Below are 21142 nucleotides of genomic sequence, written 5' to 3' on the forward strand. Positions count from 1 at the left end.
CTTGAATCCCACTAGAACTGATATCCAATGTAAAAAAAAAAAAACACCTCACCTGCCTTCCTACACAGAGGAAACAGTGGTGACTTATTCTGGATAAGCCTTTGGGTAAATGCTAAACTCCTTTTGGCTTTCCAGTTATTAATAGTGAATCTGGAAGCAAACCAGACACTTTCCCTCAAGGCAGAAAAGGAGATTAAATAATGCTTTTATCCTCAGAATCCTTGTCATGTCAAGAAACAAAGCTTAGAGATCCAAGTTAAGTATTTAAATATAGTAGTCCCAAGCAACAGTTTTCTGGTTCTGTCAAGACAGTGCAAAACCAGTTCTTCGAAGGGGATAACCAAGACACAGGTACTGTATTCAAAAGACAGAACAACATGGGCACCAGTCAAAATGTTAATGTATCATTTGAATAATTTTCACATTTTGAATAAATTAGTCTGAGTCACAGGTTTCGTTGTTAGCTTTAAAATTGTCCTTTGATGATGTAAACCACCATAGTATACTCATTGTTTTCAGCTTTAAATACTGTCTTTCAGTGTTGAAAGCTGCCTTGAGTCCTTTTCAAGGAGAAAGGTGCGGTAAACATATTTTAAATAAATAAAGCCAATAAATAAATTGACTGTGAAGTTTCCATTTGGGAAAACTCTGTTTAGACAGTGAAAGACAGACAAAATGATTTCATTTTTTCACTTAGATTAACTTCATTGCTGTTTCCAATGGAGAAAAACATCAGCTGAGTGAAGATGCAGCAGAGTAAGTATCTCCACTCATTTATTGAGAGGAAGGACTTAGACCCTTGACTCCAGATGGCAATGTTGTAGCATCTTTCTCAGTCCACAAGCAAGGGAACCACATCAAGGCTTTGCGCAATATGATTGTGGGGAGGAACAGCAGGGTTGGTTGCTTAGTGACCGTGCAAGATACGAGTCTAGCGCATGGCTTTCTTTTTACAAAGCAGGCAAAGTCTGTGCACATAGTCTCTTGGGTTTTGTTTTGTATTTTTCCTCTGAAAGCTTAAAAGAACAGTAGAAAATTGTTGAGTAGTAAATATATAGGTGCGGTTGTGCCTGGAATTGGAAAAGTGATTCACATTCAAGCCAAAAAGCTTGTACAAAATACAGTACAAATGAATTCATTGGCATGTTCTTCTTGGTTGCTGCTGCCCCTCTGTATAACAAGGGGAGTAGATTAATGACTACATGCTACCAGAGTCCTTCACCAAGGGTCATAAAAGGAGATTCTGCTTTTCAGGCCACTTTATTTCTTGTTGTCGTTTAGTCCTGTCTGACTCTTTGTGACCCCATGGACCAGAGCACGCCAGGCCCTCCTGCCTTTATTTCTAGAGAAATGCAAACAGTGTTTTGGGATTGGACCCAGTGCTTAATTCAGTTATCAGTTACACTTTGCAGTGAAACTGAGAGGGTGTGGCAGATTACCTGATGGAAATGCCACGTTTCTTTAAAGGTCTTGCCCAAATTACCAATATTCTCAAACTATTAACTCTGAATAATAATAATAATACCAATTGCATGCCAAATCAATCTCACTTTAGGCAACTCTTGCAAAGGTTTTTCTAGGTATAAGATATGGTTTAATATCCCCTTCTTCTGAGGCTGCTCGGGGACCATGTAGCTTGCCCAAGGCCACACCACCTGGAACTTCTTCTGGGAGGCATAGTGAGGAATCTAACTCCCGTTCCAACTCATTGGGCTATCTGGCCAGTTAATTGGGGAAGAGGGAGGAGAATTCCAACATTTACACATCCTTCCAGATGTTTAAGCTTCCATTGGAAAGTGACATGCATTTTGGAGATGAAGTCCAAGCTCGCCCACAAACAATAATTAATTGTGTACAAGTTTTCTTCTTTGTGCACACTAAATAAAACACTCGTTTTTGAAAGTTGAGATCTGTGGTAACAACGATCAAGCTTTAATATGATGATATCTTTAAAGCGTTCCTGAGGTTTATTCTAGATATGATAGAAGTAGGAGCACCTTCTGTAACAGAAGGTGAACATGTCTTAATCTAGATTTTTTAAATAAAAGTGTGTGAAATCCATAGCACACTTATGCTTTGGACCATGTACACAGGGATATGAGTCATTTCTGCAGTTCCTTCACCCTTCATTCTCCACATAACAATGTTCTTGTGCTTGCTTTCACTATTTGGATAATTAAGGATCCCAGGAAGATGAAATACAAAAGAAACAGGGAGAACTGAAGATGAGAAATAATGTTCTGGGAGGAATAAGCCTTTAATCTTGTTTGCTTGTAGGAGAAATACAGAATTGGATACAAGTTATTATTTTACATATATATCTATATTTGAATTTCTCATTTTCCAATGCAGCTGGGGATTGGGTTATTCCTTCTCCAGTATATTATGCCAGCTTCTTGCTGGTCCTCTTGAACGTTACATCACCAACTGTAGAAATCTGCAAGAAAGAGTGGATAACCATTATTGTTGAAACTGGCAATTGGGTAATGTCCATTCATTCTGGAACACTGAGTTGCAGTCAATTCTCCTCCACACCTCTTTTCTGCAACTGTTGGTGACACAGAATTTCTGTGCAATGACAAAACGGAGGAGCTGGATGTGATTTCTCTTGAAAACAGAGTAAGATGTATATGACCTTCCAGATTCTGAAAGACTGCAATTTCCATCAGTCCTAGCTGGCAAAGTTAATTATAAAGGCCAATTTTTGAATGATCTTAGAAGTCAAAAACTATTTGGAATGCAATATGTTTCCCTCTCCTGGTCTAGAAGAACCTATTTTAACCTGATACTAGCACAGTGTTGTCATTTTACTAAGGTTGTTTCCATCTCTAAAGCAAGTTGATTTGAAGGCTCCCAGGTTATCTGCTTTTAAAAAGAGATTCTCCAGGTCAAGTAACTACAGCAGTTCCTGAAACTGGGTGCTAAAAATTGCAGTGACATTATTTTGGAAAGCAGGACATGATCTGAAACAGCTAATTCCTAATGTACTTCCAGATGGAAGGCTGCTAAAGCACCAGTCATCCGATATTATGCAGCTACACCCCCCCTTTCCCTTGTTAATCTAAGCATACCAGAACTTGCAAGGCCCATGTCCCATTTTTGCATGAAGTGACCCTCAAAAACTATCCTGATACAAAAGAGGAGAGGTGTAGATTTCAGTGTAGATGTAGCTTCTTGTGCAAACCAAGCCAGGTGAAATTCCCTTATCTATGTGCCTTAAATTTTATGTAAATCTTCACCTGGTAAAGAATGCTGGCGAACCAAAAAGTTCACAATTATTTGTAACATTTTAGTGATCCAACACAGGCACTGCCCAACCCAGAATTTTCTTTCTATGGGTGGCCCTGGGTTGAGTTGAGGACTTTTCCAGTCCTCAACTCAGAAGCTGCTACAGCCAGGTCTTTTCAGGCAGAAGGCCTTCAAGGCTGCTGAGAGAAATGTAAAGAATAACCCAAGCCAAAGGCACCCAGCCATTCATCTTATTTACAGAGGATAGCCCTCTGTTCAAAAGCCCACTAGAAGGTAATCCATTGTTTGAAAGCTTCCCCTGTTTACAGTGGCATCCAGTCCATATTCAGTTTAAAAATAAAGAATCCAAAGAAGACCCTTGAAATTGTTCCCCAGCAGTTAGCAGCTAGGCATCAGACAGAGCAGGAACAGATATCAATGGTCAGTTTTCTCCATTACTGTAAAATGAATCGTAGATGTCTTTAAAAATCTAGTAATGCTTTTAAAAAGCTTGCATCTGTCCATATAAACTCACATGTACAAATCTGCATCCTCTTTTGTCTTCTTTCTTTGGTGATGCTTAAGTGGCCACACTCCTGGTACCCCTGCCTGCAAACGTGTAACTCTGCCTCTAAACTGTGGCCCACACTCCATTACACATTTAAACCTTTAACATCCCCATGCGGTAGGGCATCTGGATTTGTGGATTACAAATGCATCAGGCAATTTATTGATATCGTACCTGGATAGTGGGGACTATTTAAATCATTGCACTGTCAGTCTGTTGGAATGCTAACTTCTTACTTATGCTAAAGTTATGGATATCTTCTTGTTAACCAGTCATTTTGTATCAAACGTTCCAAATTCCAAGGAAGATTTCTAGAGAATTACCTCTACTAGTTTCCCCCCAACAATCTCTGCAGTGTGATGATAGTTAGGGAAGTCAGCAACCACTTTTCCACCTTCCATTTTAACTGTGGCCTGTAACAGATCAAAACAGATCAATTGTCAATATTGGCTGAAGGTCTGAAGCTAATTAAGGAGAGAAATTTTAGAGGAAACATTATTATTGTGTTAGACCAGTCTTCTCAGATAACAATAGTTGGGTTCATGGCTAGCAGGTAGCCTCAGTCTCAGACTTCTTAGGATGATTATAACCCAGCAGAGGAATTTTCCATGAATATAAGGAAGAGAGAGAGAAAGCCGCCTCCCGTATTCAGTATTCCAACACTAACTTGCATTAATATACTGTAATATAAAAATTCAACATTTTGTTGAAATTTAATATATTGTGGACATTAGCTATACAGCTTATCAGTCTTATCACTAGCAAACTGAAAGAGATGTCCATGTCATTTCTTTGACTACTATACTACACAACTATGGCTACACTAACTGAAGAGCATCCATTTTGTGGCATATGGCTTAATAGAACAAAATCCATATACTATATCACATATAGTGCAAAACAGGGTATATCAACATATTTGGCTCCCAAGGTGGACAATAAGATGTCCCCATCCCATTGACAGGAGCTGACTAGACTGGCCATTGAAAACGTACTTTGGCTATGATGATGGAATAATATTCTTCATGTCAACTGAAGGCAGTAGTCAAACATGGTAGTCACAGGCCAGGTTTTGAGGAGAGTGCTGTTCTGTTCACCAATAGCCTCTAGTCAGAGCAGAGTTTGTCGCTACTCCCACCCCCAGAACTCCTCATTTGCTGTCTGAGATTACCCTTTTGCTTATCCTAGGGACAGAGCCACCTAAATTCAGAAAATGTAACATCCTCACCACAGGAGAACTGTTTTGAGGAAAGGTGTACCTGATATCTGCGTGACTAACTCCTTGAGACTCAGAAACAAAGACTTGCCAACATCCCTGAATGATAGCATCTTCTTCTGAGCCTCTTCTCCACATCCTTGCTCTCCTTTGGAAGGCAGATTCATCCCAGACTACTCAAATGTCGCCACCAACTTTCATTTTGGTCTCCCTCAAGCCCCTAGAAAAGTTTGGTGCAAGATTTCTTAGCCCCTATTAAACCTTCTTCTTGGTGAACTCCCAAACTGACCATATGTTCTGATATTCCTTGCTTTGCTCTATATTGATCCTCTTTGGACCAAACACTCTTTTGTCTCCCACCTGGCCTGTTTACCTTGAGCTTTCCCCTTGTCCAGAACATACGTAGAAGCTGAGTGAACGAATTCTAAGGCCTCAGATAAAACAAGACCCTTACATAATAAAACAAAATAAAATAAACATCAGAAAATGCAAATCCTCCATGCGAAATCTAATGTGAGACCAATGCAATCTTTCTTCTTAAAATGCCATGGGGCCTCTTAAACTTGACATGTCATTATCAGGCTTTGCCCTTACCCTGTTATAGTTCCAAATGTCTAGCTTGCTTCCAACATTTATTTCATATTGGCCAAAATCCTGTTGCTTGCTGAAGCAAATCACACTTCAATAGGCCCACTGAATTTTCAGCTCCTCCATAAGTTCCTTTGATTCAAATGCGCCTACTCTAACTGTGACGTACAGTACTAAAGTAAGATGTAGTTAAAAGTAGGCTCATTTGAATCAATGCAACATGCAGAGAACATGACTCACCAAATCCCCACTGATTCAGTGAACCTACTCTAGTGTAATTTACTACACTAAGTAACAGGATTGTAGCCATTATGTTACAGATCTAACCTTCTGGATTGAAATATCATTATCTCGTTGCACTCCTGTCCATCCATGTTGCTAAAACAAACTGCTTGTGAAATAAGAACTTTTCAAGTAATTTGTGGCATGATGATGTTCAAAGGCAGGGCAGGGAGATGTTAAAAACCTCACTGGGCATGTCCAAGTCCTTCAGCCCACTTAAAGCAGTGCTTGGAAATTTGGTGAAGCTCTTTTGAAAGTAGAAGTCATGCTACAGCCATTCACTCACCTTAAATTTTTTGCCACCCATTGTCTCCATGTCTGACTCCTTGCCAATGACAAATTTATTAATCATGGATTTCCCTCCTGGGTAAATCTGGGACCAGGTGAATTCATCTCCATTCTGTACTATTTCAGTAACAATTTTGAAATTTCTTCCTTTTTCAATTACATCAGCAGGAAGACCTGGTTCGGTAGAAATACACATGTGTCTATTATCGTGGTGTCTCTCAGATGCCTACAAAATTCATGCTAAATTATTATCTCTCTATCACAACCAGCACAATAAAGATATTAAAAAGAGAATTCACCACCACCATTTGTCTTGGTTTCCAATAAAAACTTGGATCAGTGTGAACAAATCATGACTTGAAGAAAATATATCAACAATGTTTTGATTTTTCTGTAAAGGTAAAGGTAAAGGTTCCCCTTGACATTTATTCCAGTCGTGTCCAACTCTAGGGCACGGTACTCATCCCCAATTCCAAGCCGTAGAGCCAGTGTTTGTCCGTAGACAGTTTCTGTGGTCATGTGGCCAGCACAACTAAACACGGAATGCTGTTACCTTCCCACTGAGGTGGTACCTATTTATCTACTTGCATTTACATGCTTTTGAACTGCTAGGTTGGCAGGAGCTGGGACAAGCAACAGGAGCTCACTCCATCACGTTGATTCAATCTTACGACTGCTGGTCTTCCGACCTTGCAGCACAGAGGCTTCTGCAGTTTAACCTGCAGCACACTCTTCTAATCTTATCTTTTTGGAGAGTTTTTTAAAAAAAATCAAAGTTAACAGCTTTGAAATACGAAGCCTTGTGTTATTTTTGTTGTCTTAACAAATTACCACAGAAACAAGATAAAAGGATAATGAAGAAGAATCCGCCTGGATGAATTACAGTAATGTTTACTCCTTCTGCTATAGAGCACCCAATCCCGGTTAAAGGGCTACCATCCCCATTTTAAGTCTCTCTTTTAAAAAAACAATAGGATTGTCTAAATCAGGAGCTGTCAAAGAGTAGCCCATGAGACATGGTTGCTACGCAGCTCCCATATTTCCTCACCAATGCCTAGACAACTTTGGGTTGGTGGGAATTGCAGCCCAACCACAAACACCTGGAGGGCTTGGTCTAAGTGTTGGAAAAGTCTTGAGCCTACGTACCAATGCGCTTCATAAAATTATCGTAGTTTTCTTCACTTTCTACTTCATATTTGCCTGAGAAAGCCATGGTGCAACAGTTGAGGCCCGGACTGGAGACTTGCTGAGGAGAGCGGCTGTCCTTACGAAGCTGGCTAGGCTCACCTGGAGGCCAGGGGTTAAAGCTCCCGCTTTATAAAGCTTTCTTAGCACAGGTTATCCACCCTAAGCAGGTTGTACTCCTCCGCCATACCATATAATGAGGAAGTTCGTTATTTTTTTACAACAGGAGTGCAATTTCACATGAGGCATTGACAGGGTGGTTATTGACCTTCTACAAAAGGGTCTGGGTTACACTTCTGACATGTCTTGGACATTTTCCTCAGATACATTCTATTGAAATATTTATTATTATTTACTAATTGTTATCCTTGTTAAAAGAGCAGAAATCATACTTGATTTGGAGAGAAAAATCAGCACTTACTGTTTTATAATTCTCAATATTTATGAGAATGGTTTTAGAGTCATATATTGATTAGACACCCTGACCCTTACAATGATCATCTATTTGGTCTCTATTCCTCAATATGTTATAGATTTCTATGACATCCTCTTTATAATATGTTTGTTTACATTCTAAATTAAAAAGCCCCAAACCTACTGAGCTTTATGCTGAGAGTGTTGTAACTTCACAGTTGTTTGGTCCCTTCTCTGCTTCTTTTCCAGCTGGGCATTATCTTTTTGAAATGATGAGTAATTATAACTATACATATTATTCTGGATGTGGCCAAAGCAAAGATTTAAATGGTGCCTAAAATCCTTTCAGTTACCCCTGTAGTGGCATAATGTAAGTGGTGTAACTTTTGGTGGCACATTGCCATAATTTAAGAATTCACTGTCAATACAGTGGTACCTCGCTAGACAGTTATCCCACATGACAATTTTTTCTGCTAGACATTGGCCTTTTGCGATCACTATAGCGATTCGCAAAACAGTGATTTCTATGGGGGAATTTCACTGGACAATGTTTGGTCCCTGCTTCGCAAACTGATTTTCACTAGACGACAATTTTGACAGCTCCCTCCGCGCTCGCAAACAGGTGTTTTCAGGACCTAAGCTTCACAAGACAACGATTTAAACAACTGATTGGCAGTTTGCAAAGCGGCTTTCCTATGGCCGATCTTTGCTAGAAATGACGATTGTTCCCCATTGGAATGCATTAAACAGGTTTCAATGCATTCCAATGGGGAAATGCTTTTCGCAAAAATGATTTCGCTAAACAGCGATTTCAGTGGAACGGATTATCATCGTCTAGCGAGGCAGCACTGTATTATCTATTGTACACCAAGGCACACGATAGAGTCTATGGTGGCTTCACTTGCTATTTATTGTCTTTCCCTTTCTAGATATCTGCAGTGCAGAGTTGACTTCCACCAAGTGAGGGGAGAGCTGGGAACATGTTTTGGGGATTTTGACTAGGTTCCTTGGTCAAGGAGACAAACCATCACTGCAACATACTTCACTTGAGACCAGCGAAAATATACAGGAAGGAGCCTAATACAGATTTTTACAGCACACTGCTCTGAAAAACACCTTGTCAAGAGACCAAAATCCTGGTTTTCGCCAAAAGGTTTGTCAAGTACATGTGGCAGACAGATGGGCACAACATATAAATATCTAGGTTTAGTCTTTTAGACAATTGGACTGAGGAGAGAACACATTGCCCATGTCACTGAAAAAGCTCAAAGAACTATGACTGCCATCTTGAGATTCTTTTTTTCAAAAGGGGGCTCCTGTATACCATCTGTACTAAAAGTATTCCAAAGCAAGGTACTGCCCCAACTTCTGTATGGTTCAGGCTTATGTATACACAAGGACTTCTGCCCCCCTTGAAGCAGTACAGTCTACATTCTTGAAAACTGTCTTTGGTGTACCATGCTGGATCCCTAATGCCCTTCTCAGAATAGAAGCTCTACAGGTCTCACTGGAAGCAAAGGCTTGGCTTCAAATAATCAACCATTGGCTAAAGTTAAAACTTAATCCTATCAGTTCAGCACCTCTGATTTTAACAGATAACCACTCCTCAGGCTGGGCAAGAGCAATACTGTAGAGGAAAAAATTGTTGTCCTGCAGGTTATCCGCCCTCCAGCCGTGTTACTCTTGGGATTTATGAAAGCCAAAGAGATGATTCAGAAGCAAATCTGGGATATAGCCTGACAGCCCCTCCAACTGGACAGAGCACAGGTCCCATATTACTCCGTGGTTGGGAATCACAGTAACACATTTATCCCAGAAAATTACCTTTATAATTTAGAACTTGCAAAACACTGGAAAGCTTTTACCCTGGCCTGTTTCAATGCTCTGCTTTCACCCTTTTTAGAGGGAAGATATTCATGTTGCTGTTAAAACCAAAATTTTCCCTCTGCCAGTCTGGTATGAAGCCTGCTGCATAGCTCAGTGAGTTAGGTATCTGGCTAAGGAGTTTGATTCCATACTTTGCATCTCAGAAGAGCCCGTCTGCGTGGCCTTGGGCAAGCAGCAAAGTCCCAGGGTGATCCCAGAAATATGGAATGATAAACCACCTCTTAGTATTCTCTACTTGGAAAACCATAAATTAGAACTACCTTGATGGCACAGGGTTATTATTAATCCGGTATGATGGAAACTGTGGAACATGACCTGTTGTATCATCTTATAAAGATTCACACAATCTACTTACTTTACCAATTTTAAACATTATCCAGGTAGCCGTGACAAATTTTACATCTCTTTTCCCATCTCTGATTCCTGAAGTGAAATTACAGCTAAGATTCTGTGCAGTGGATCATACAATAAGAAAACAGATAAATCCTGGCAAATACAAAATTAGGCAACACCTTTAGAAACCATTACTCACCTTTTGCATTTGTATTTTATTCTGTACCAACCACATGGCTACCCTTTATTTCAATTAAATCACAGCAGTAATCAAATTAGGAACCTGCACTTAATTATAATCTGAATTTCAGTGTGAATAGCACCCTGGCCAAAGATTCAGGTTTGGAGGATCATTGTCAAGGTGGCAATTCTGAAGGCTTTCCACTAGTCTGATATCACTAGCTTTGAACTGTGGGTCTAGGATTCCCAACCTTGTCCCCAGATGTTCTTACACTTAAAACTCTCAGAAGCATTCACCACTTGTTGTGTTGGCCAGGATTTCTGGAAGTTGCAGTCCAAGAACATCTGGGGACCTAAGGTTGGGAACAGCTGCTGTAGAATATGTGGATAGGCAGCTGTCACACTGGAGATGTTGCTGGGCTACAACTTTTATAATATTGCACCATTCATTACAGTATGCTGATGAAAACTGAGTTGAAGGCCAAAACCATCTGGATGGAGGTCCACAATTCCCCACTTCCAATCTAAGAGAGTATCAGGAATGTAGCTGGCTGTTAATATTTTAATACACTTGTTTTTGTTATATGCCACCAAGTTGCCTCCAATTTATGATAATCTTCTGAATTTATAAGTTCCAAAAGGGGCAATCATCAACACTAATTAAAGCATTTCTTTTTGGGGGGAAAGCTATGAAATTTTCTGAGAAAGAAAACATTGAATAAGAGGGTTGTGTCTTCTTTGCAAAACATCAAGTTTTTCCAGTGGATACGTATGTGCCCTCTCTCTCCACATAAAAGAAAATAACCTCTACCACTTCCCCACCCACTTATAGAAGGAAGCACCACTTCAGAGAATTGACTAAGGAGGTGAATGAACTTACGTGATGATCTTTTCCAATTCATGCTGAAATTGCATTCTCTCCCCCCCCCAGTAATAATGCTGATAGCTCCCTATCGTCTGGCAGATGCAGACAAGCCACAGAAGTATAGCAAGTGAAGTATTTACACATGAGTTGCTCTGAACAAAATTGCATTGCATTGTTCATTTGCTTGGATCATCAAGATCCTGATATATTAATTAACAAGGTACAGTACATGAATTCAAAATCCTTTGTGAACAGATTTTAGACAGTATCCTATTGCCTAAATGTGCAGCAGAAGGAAAATCACATAAGCAAGCTCCCACCCCCCCACCCCCCGCAGGCTTCCCATTGTACAAGACCAATCACACAACTGGCAATCTGCTGGAGCAGGGGAAACACACTATTTTCATACTGTTTTTATATTTAGGCAACATTATACCAGACTACAGTATGCAACAGTGCCAAACCATATTGGACAACAGAACGTGCTCAACATTTAAGATCATGTTCAGTTCAAGAATACATAAGTGTGTTTGCATTTTATTTTGTTGGTTCACTACACTGTCGCACAAAGCATTGCCCAAGCCTTTCACTCCCAATAAGACCATTCTCATTGTGTGTGCTTGTACATACCAGCAATAGCCTCACTCAGCACAGTAGCATTCCAAGAAGTAATAACCTTAATGTATTGTTTGCTGTGGTTTGATACTGAAAGTTAAACTCCATGTACAGCTGTACGTGAAATATCTTGTGGCAGCAACTTTAATGTTTTCTACTTGTGAGAAGCATCTGCTCATCTCTCCTAAAGATCCTCCACCTCCCTGAGTATCTGGAGGATGTTTTAGGGGTGTACTCAATTCACAGGGGGCAGTGGCTGGACCTGTGGGATCTCAGGATCGCCCCTGCCTTAAACCAACTGAAAGTGTGTCAAGGGATATAGCCACTAATGTGCTTCAGGTGCACATATCAATAAAACACATTGGTTACTAACATGTTGTGCTTCAGGAAGCCCTGTTTATTATTACAGTATTCATTGTTGTTGGGGAAAATGTCCCATAATTTCCTCAGTAATTTCCTTCCATAATTGTCCAATCTTTTACCTGAAGGGGTTTGTAATTGTTAGGCCAAAATGCCCAACAGAAGACTGGGAACAGAGGTGCTTTCCAAAAGCACGGTTTTAAATCCATGCAAAGAGCACAGGGTTTATTTAGGTTTTATTAATCATCCTTAACATAATATAGAACAGTTGTATATCAGGGTTAAAGTTTAACAGCTGTGCAAGAAAGCTGACTAGGTTTCTTTGCATCAGAACAGCATAATTTCTCCAGTCATAAATATACTTATTGCTCTCTTCTTTTATTGTCAAAGTTACTATTTCATGAGTCACTCATCTCTACAGTTTTAACTTTCTCAGCCGTAAGACTATATATGTAATCTACACAGTTATCTATACTCCACTACTTTTCAGATAAGACACTAGGATTCAGGGACAGTTTGCCACCTTTAGAAGGGCATGGGATTTATGGCAATAAGAACAGTATGTTTGGTCATTAGAGAGCAGACCAACATCTCTTTGTGAAAGCTGCTTTGTAAGATGAAAGGAGCCAAGAACCCCTGGTGAGTTTGAAGATCCAAGAGCACTATGCTGAGGATTTTAGCCACCTCAAAGCACCTGGCTTCGAATGACTTTTAAAAGCCCCTTTTCCCCATGTCAGCGGCCCTGCCGACTGGGAAAACTCTGGGAGTTGTAGAACAAGCAAGTAACTTCTCCAATATTTGGAGATTTTGGCTAAGGGAAGGCCAATAATGGGGGTGGGGGGACCCAATGCAATGTGGAATAGCACCCAGAATGCCACAATTTTAAAAAAGAGAAATGATTTTGCACAAGTTTGTGCTGCAACAGTTAGAATGAAAGTCTTAAGAAAAATGATTGATGCCTATGGGGCATTGGGAGGCCTCCAGAAGGAAGAGGTGGCACTAATTTACTGTGTCTGACTGTTGGCAGTAGCAAATCAGAAAAAGTCGTCAAGACGGACACAAAGGTAGGCCAAGATTATCAGAAAATACCCCTACACCACTCGTAAGGGGCCCTGACTACGTGTGGTACTATGGGTCCCCTGAAGAAGAGTGGTCTGGGCTTTTTAAAAATTTAAGCACATGGGTTTGAATCAGAGATGCTGTGTATAAAGGAGGAGTAAAATCCTGAAACTGATGCTGTTAAGGGATTTTTCTTCTGTTGCTAATTGCAGTGTGAGAACATTTTCATCAGGTTCATGGTGAAGCAGGGAAGGGTGACGCTTCTCACTGCTTACTATGGTCCTCATTCAAAGCAGATCCACCTGCCTTTTTCTTATCATTTTTTAAAAAAAAACCTCATATGATATATTTAATATCACATTAGATAGGAGAAGAAACACACATCACGTATAAGAAAAGAACAGTATTTTGAAATACATTTTTAAAAATAATGAATCTATCCTGTGTCATTTTAGAATTAACCAGCAGAAACTGAAATAAGTTCATTTGCCTTTTCTTATATATAGATGCTCTAACAAACACACACAGAAACACACACACACACACACACACACACACACACAGAGAGAGAGAGAGAGAGAGAGAGGATTTTATTTGCTTTGTGTGAACACATCGATCACATCTTGGTTTACTTCCATGGATGCAGGACCCTGCCTGTCATAATCTGTGGCTCCATTGCATGATTTAGAAGTGAAATATTTTCTTTGACAATGATGCACTGTTCTTTTGAGAGGATACAGGAACCCTCCCACCTAAAAGCATAACCTGAAAGCAGTGCAGTTAAATGTAGATAGTAAGCTTTGCTAAGATACTTTACATTGATTTAATCAGTTATTTGTTTCTACAAAGGTCTCCCTGCTCTCCCCCTCCCTTCCCATAGTCTGAATTGCATTTCCCAAAGCCATTTCCTCCCACTCTTCTGGGTGCTTACCCCCCTGTGGTTCTCTTGAAGAAGGGGTCAGCCAGGGCAGGCAGCTGTCCTAATGGAACAGACTGATCTTTTACAGCCACAAAAAGGGGAAATAATAGGACCACTGCATCAAAATAACAGTAGTCCTGAAAGCTGAAGAAAAATGCTTACAGAGCTAATGGCTGTATTCCAACTAGGAGAAAGAAAATACTCCGATGAATGAATTAATTACATGAATGCTGTCAGCATATAATATGGATTGTACATCCATCCGCTGCCCCCCCCAGCTGTAATATTGTTACTTGGCTTTGCTTTCTTTTTGTAATTAAATCTTGATTATGCAGATGCACTGCTATTTACCTGTCCTACTCCTGTTTTGGTGTGGATATCATGACCACAGAGCAGAAGTTAGAAAGGTTCAGTCTCTGAATAGGGTTTCTGGGAATGTAGTCCAAACTCTGCCACATACATGCTTGAAAGGAAGTCAGTCGTTTAGTTTAGCTGCCAGGAAGTTAAGGTGGCAACCATTGGCAAAGGAGGGATTAGACAACTTCTGGGATGGAAAGTCTACCAGTAGCTGCTAGTCATAGGCAGAACTTCAGCCTAAAAAAAGGGACAGTAAATAAAACAACACTAAAAACACATTCAAAGCAGGTAAGGCACAACCATCCATTTAGAAATCCCACTCAGGCAGCCAGTCACTGAGGGAAAGCTTGCCTGAAGAGAAAGGTCTTTGTCTTCTTGCAGAAGGGCAGCAAAGGTGGGGCCAGCCTGGCCTCCAGTGGGAAGGAGTTTGTGAGTCTGGGGGCAGCAACAGAGAAGGTCCTCTCCTGTGTTCCCACCAAGTGCACCTGAGAAGGTGATGGGACTGAGAGAAAGACTATCTTAACACCCAGGCAGGTTCATACAAAGAGACACAGTCCTTGAGATGACTTGAACTCAAGCTGTTTGGGGCTTTATAGGTTAGAACCAGCACTTTGAAAAACCAAGCATGGAATTATATGCCAGCCAGAGTCTCTCTATATCGTTTCAGGAGTTTCTCTTTTCCGACTTCTGAGGATGGTTTGCAAGGTTTTATTAACCTTCTGGCTTTGGAGCATGTAAATCCTGTCATACTCCTAAGCTTTTTTTGGACTGAACTTCTGCCTATCATAGGACTAGCATCCAAGCTAGGAGGTAGTCCCTGAATGAGCCCCTCTCCCTGCCTCTCACTCATATTGCCTCTTTGGAAATCAAGTTTCCTTATTAGTGGGGAGGGGTGGTGTGGGGGAGGCAAAAAGGCCATGCAGAGACTCAGCCATCCTCATCCTTAAGCTGGGATAAGTTTTTGTTAACTCTCCAGATAGTCAGTAGCCAATCAAAGCCAAATTAATATCAGGTTATTATGTTGCTTGGTGAGTTTTGCAAATAGATCTTTTTGGTTGCAGTCCAGCTTGAGGATATCTAAGGTCCATCTGTCCATGTAGTGTCTTGGGTGTTGCTGGGGTGGCTTTTTCTAGGTATCCTCAAAAGTTCCAAAATAACAACAGAAATGGTCCTTTATAAAGTAAGCTTGTGATGTATGAAATAGCGCCACCTAGTGGGAAATGCCCCCCCCATATATATTCCATTCAAACAGCCAAGAAGCTTGCAGCACCTTAAAGACTAACCCACTTTCATTTGGCCTAATTATGAACTGCAGCCCATCTCATCAGCTGCGTCTGAAGAAGAGTGCTGCACTCCAAAAAAAATTATGCCAGATAAAACTGGTTAGTCTTTAAGGCACTACACGATTGTTTTGGCAAAACGAAACCTCTTTTGAAAAGCTCGCCATTTTTCTTTTTGCTATAGCAGGCAATCACAACTTACCGCATCACCCAGGAAAATTCATTTCCCATTCTACCTAAATACATCTTTCCATGTGCTGGTTTGTTTACATTTATAGAATGCCTTTCAATTTAAAAAAGCAGTCACTGCTTTTATCACTGCTGATAAAAAGGTTTTCTTTGGCGATTTGGGGGCCTACGTGACTTCATGCACCCCCAAAATCATCAAAGGGAGACTTTGATCAGAGGCAGTTTGCTGCTGTTAATGACGTGATTCCACCCCACTTGCAGAGGTGCACAACAGGGCCCCCAAAGTTCTATCAATAGCAACCATGCTCGACTGTTGAAAATTGGAGGTCTTGCTTTCCTCTACCGAGTCCATTAAAGCTCTCCTCCAACCCCACATTTTTAAAATAACTAATATTTTTTTTCTGAGAATGACATTTTCCCCCCAGTATTCTTCACCATCCAGTCGATAGACAGTAAACAGAAATAACACTATACAGTATGGTCTCCAGCTAACATGTAAGGATCATTTTTAATTCCTCCACAAATTATGCTTTTAAGTCTCCGTCTTCCGATTTCTTGGCAGCAGTCTCCATGTCGACTGACATTTCAATCAAAATACAGAAATCTGTCAATGATTTTTATTTTTTCCTTTCCATTGTTATGTAACTCTTATATAGTTATTTTTGTATTCTTAATGTTCAGCTGTAATATTTCTTTCTCCTTCATCAACAGTAGTTTTAACTCGTTGCTGCTTTTTACTCTGTCACTTGCATATCTTAAATTAGTAATGTTTCTTTTACCAATGTTCATTCTTCCTTCATCTGAATCCAATCCATATTTTCATATGACACTATATTCTTATATATATAGATTAAACAAACAGGGCAATAAAATACACCCTTGTCTGACAACTTTTCCAAGTGGAAATCATTATGTTTATGCACGTTCTGTCCTGATACTAATGTCTCAGTCAGAGTATAGATTATGCACCAGCACAACCAAATGTTTGTGGCACTCCAATTTCTTTTAGAATGATTTGTAGCTTTTCATGATCCAGACAGCTTGAAGTTTATACAGTCTGTAAACCACAAACTGAATTCCAGAGGCTGAAATATATTTGTATTATGACCTCTAGTGCTTCTTTTCTATATCCACTTTGAGCATCTGGCATTTCTTTCCCCATATATGGTGAAAGTCTGTTGTAAAATCTTGAGCATCAATTTCCTTGAATTGAAAATTAATGTGATACTTCATCTTCTTTGGTGTCATTTTACAGGAATAGCAGCTGCTAGACACTCTTGAACAAGGGTCTTAAACATGCAGCCCGGGGGCCATTTGTTGGACGATAGTTTGTGGCCCCCGCCTTGCCTCCCCCCCTGAAGCACCCACGCGTCCTCTGCTGTCAAGAGTCAAAAAAAGCCTTGCCTCGCTCACCGGCTGTCTCCCAAGACAGCGCCTCTTGCACCCTCCATCCAGAATTGCAACCTGCCAGCCCGCCTGTCTGCTGGCCCTTTTCCTTGAGCGCCCGAGCTGCCACTGAGTGATGCCTGAGAGTGGAGCTCGTTCCCAGCCCATCCTTGAAGAGCGCCTCCAAGCCGCCAACAGCAGCTGCCGCCGCCGCCTCTTCCAGGGAAGCGGCTCTCTTTCTCGGCAGCACCAGCCCTGCCAGTGGCCACCTCAGTGCCCAGTGGGTGCTTCCTCCTCCTCCTCGTCTTGCTTCAGCCGCCTTGGCTCTGGAGGCTGCCTGGTCTTGCCTCGCAAAGTTTGCTCCTCTGTCGTGGTGGGAGTAGCTGCTGCTGTTGAGTGCGCCTTTTTTGAGAGAGGGACTCAGAGGAAGGTTGCCAGACCTCCACGTGTGTGTGTGTGTGTTTGTGTGCAGGAATGCATGCGTGCGCGTGCACCTGTGAGGGCCCCCGCCACGTTCTGTTTAATTTCGCAGGTACCGATGGGGGCTTTTCGCCTTTGGCAAGGTGATTCTGTGAGGGTTTTTTTTTTAATTTTATGTCGTGCCCTCCTCCCCCCGCTAGGTGGTCACTGGCTCTCCCTCCCTTCTCCGCCTCTTTGTCCTGCTGGTGGTGTTGTTGGTAGTGAAGAAGGGGCCAGAGGGGGTCGTTGCTGGCGATGAGGGCTCACACATTCCTCCTCCTCCTCCTTGAAGCCCCAGCCGGGTTAAGGAAACTCCTGGGTGGCTTCCTCGGGCTCTTGCTCCACTTGGCGGAAAATCTGATGCAGCCCAGCCTCAGCCAGACTCTGCCTCCAGCGGCCCCCAGGTAAATTGAGTTTGAGACCCCTGCTCTTAAAGGATACGCCTATGTAAATTGACTGTTGCCAAATCACAACAACTCAGGAAAGATCCTAAGGGCAATCCTAAATGAATTATGTACCATCACCCCCTGGTAATCTAGCAGCTTCGTAAGATCAAGGTGGGTTCTCAGGTGATAAGTTTGATCTTTCAGGTGGAGTACAAGTCCTTTCAGAACAGGCAAATCCAAAATCAGCCTTTGGACTAACAAAAAGTCCCTTTGTCTTTTCAGATCTTTCACTCTACCCATTCTCAAATGTAGGCAATGCTAAAGGGTGTTGAGCACTTCTTTGGTGTCAGATGACACGAAGTAGTCAAGCTTAATGTCCTTTAGGTTGTAAGGACAACTTTTGCTGTCACCATGGCTTCCTTCAGTGCGCAACATTCTGAGAGACTGGAGGGGTATGCGGTGGTCTACCTTTTTTCTTGAAAGTTGAGTAACCACAAATTTAGCAATTGACATGAACCAGTTGGGGAACAACAGATATTTATTAACCATAAAACAAGTGACACTTGTTTTTACTAGTTTTCATGCTTCCTTTGTGTGCTCCCCCTGCCAGTGAAATAAAGTAGCTTGTCAGCCAGAGGGATTTCTTCATCTCCTATATAGTATTTTCTGACTGCACGGTCTAGATGGTAGAGTCCCACTGCCAATTTCTCCAGGCAGTGGGGCTCTACCATCTCAGCTTAGCTCTTGAGTCCGCTACCTAACTTCCCCAAATACCCTGCTGCAAATAGATGAAGACTTACAAATGTATAAGCTTCCCTGTGAACATAGAACTGGTGCGGCAGCATGAATTCAATTAGAATTCAAAGAGCTGCAACAAACTACAAGAGAGATAAGCACTGGGTTCTTATGTGTAAGGGCAGAAGCCAGAGGATAGCAATCATCCTCCAGAGCAAACGCAAAAGAGATAATTAAATAATGCACAGAGCAAGTACTATAGCTATAAGGAGAGTCTAGTGAAAGGAGCAGCTGAAGATGTTTTCTTTCTATCCACACACAGAGTCTGAGTGAAGTTTTGCTTAAGATGGAGGACAGCCAAGCCTAGAAATCCAGGAAGAGGAGGCTTTTGTATATCATGTCAAGCTCCTTCTGCATTTGATGAATGAGGGTATTTTGTGATGTCGAAAAGAGGCCTGAACCGAAAACAACAAAGACCCAAAGTTTAAACAATCTTCCTGCAATACATGAGCAAAGGACTTTCAACAGTTATTACTTCTTTTTATCATCCATCTTGGCAGATCTTAGTTGCTATCAAAGCCCATTCTTCCACCTCATACAATAGTTGAACTGTTCCATAATATTGTGTATCATGGCTGTGGCTGTCCTGCTCCTAGATGCAAGGTTCCCACTCTTTGAGAATGAAGATGGGTCTGCAATTGGAAAATAGATGTGTGTGTCTCTGTCTGTGTGTAGAGATTTCCCATATCTTTACTGACAGCTTTGTTTCCGGCAATGGGGACATAGATGCCGACCAAGAATGTATTGTTTCTAGTACCAACTGTTTCAGTCTCTTGCATTATTAGAACAAGGCACCTATGTTGTGTATTCGCCCCATTTCAAAGGGTTTATTTGTGCTGGGACATTGTTGCCAATGCTGCAACACTCTTGAGTCTCTGTGACCTAAATACAGGGATAATCCAAGCCAATGTCTTATTTTGCTCTTACTTTTCATAACAACATAGGTGCATAAACTAATTATCAGAATATCATTGTTTAAGTTCTTCCTATGGGGATTCAGGAGGCTGGAATGTGGACTTTTAACCTGGGAGAAAAAAAGTAAGAACAATTAAAATGTCCCCTTAATGTTTTGCTAGGAACACAAGAGGAGAGAGGTTAGTTTTTACTTTAATGATACGAAAGAGAAATCTGGAAGCCATATTTCTGCTTGCGGGAGAATGCAAGACACAAAGATCAGGAAGGATGGGTGCACAAGGGAATCGTTTTATAGCATGGATGTTTGGGGGAAAAAGATAGTGAAAGTCACCCTGTCAGTGCTGACTACAATAGGGATCTTCCATAACCCACTTCTGCACTCTGATCATCACTACACCACTCCTTCTCCCTATGACTTACGTAAAGCTTCTCTTGGTAAAATACTTTATCCAAAAGACTGAGCTACAACATTTGCCCTTCAGATGTTCTTCCTACAGTTGGCAGAAAACTGGCAGAAACACCAAGAGGCGCAGAGCGCAGTTGCTCTCTCCTCTCTCTCACTCACTCTCTCTTTCTCTCTTCTTGCTTTGTGAGTATAAACAGAGCAGCACAGTTCCCACTGTCCATCTGACACTTCTTGCCAAGCAGTACATTACTCAGCAATTAGCAGAGAGGAAACAGTAAACATTTCAGCATTACAATTGAGAACTGGATATTTGCAAAATAAAGGGATTGGCCAGGGAGGGAGTGGTTAATATCACTATGGTAACCACACAGGCTCACATCCTTTTTGTGCTGGGGGGGGGAGATTTCCCTCATATCCCTTTGCTAATGATCACACTTTTACCCCGTCAGATCAATTCTATTGATATTTCTATCACAACCCAACCCTGAAGATTAACATTTTTTTCCTTTTCTTATTTAATCCAGTCTGAAATATCCTCTACATAAAAAATGAAAATACATGTTTTCAACGGTGCCCTCCTCAAATGTTAGACTCTCAAGGTTTAAAACAGCTCTTAGAAGGGACTAGATAATGCAGTGGAGAGAAAAATTAATTTGAAATGAAATATATCTCTGGGGTTGATTTTGTAACAGAAAATACCACTTTTCACCTCTTGGTAACCCATATACAGAGTTTCTCTGCTTTCCACCCACTGATCAATGTTTTCTTGCAATCAGCACTTTCATGAAATGACCCAAGTAAGATAAGCATGATGATATCCAAATACATATATATCAATAACATTTACATTGCAGTCTGACTTTTTCCATCAATACTACTAGGTTGAATTCTCTAGCAAAAAGTTCCACCACAGATGGTGAGAGATAATGGTTTGAGGGACTTTCTACCCACTGTGCTATTCCAAGTAGTTTTTGCTGTATTT

The 21142-nt window shown here is 41.1% G+C and overlaps 1 protein-coding gene across 1 annotated transcript; it reads right to left on the reverse strand.

Annotated features, from left to right (window-relative positions):
• Positions 1 to 2238: 2238 nt before the first annotated feature.
• On the reverse strand, positions 2239 to 17771 carry FABP6 (fatty acid binding protein 6). The gene is made up of 3 exons (XM_078385841.1): positions 6169 to 17771; positions 4120 to 4209; positions 2239 to 2437 (listed from the first exon to the last, which is right to left on the reverse strand). Exons 1-3 carry the CDS (start codon positions 6364 to 6366, stop codon positions 2384 to 2386), a joined length of 342 nt encoding a protein of 113 aa, XP_078241967.1. The 5' UTR covers positions 6367 to 17771; the 3' UTR covers positions 2239 to 2383.
• Between the last annotated feature and the right edge of the window lie 3371 nt (positions 17772 to 21142).

This window comes from Pogona vitticeps, chromosome 2 (assembly GCF_051106095.1).
Source record: "Pogona vitticeps strain Pit_001003342236 chromosome 2, PviZW2.1, whole genome shotgun sequence".
Taxonomy (NCBI): Eukaryota; Metazoa; Chordata; class Lepidosauria; order Squamata; family Agamidae; genus Pogona; species Pogona vitticeps.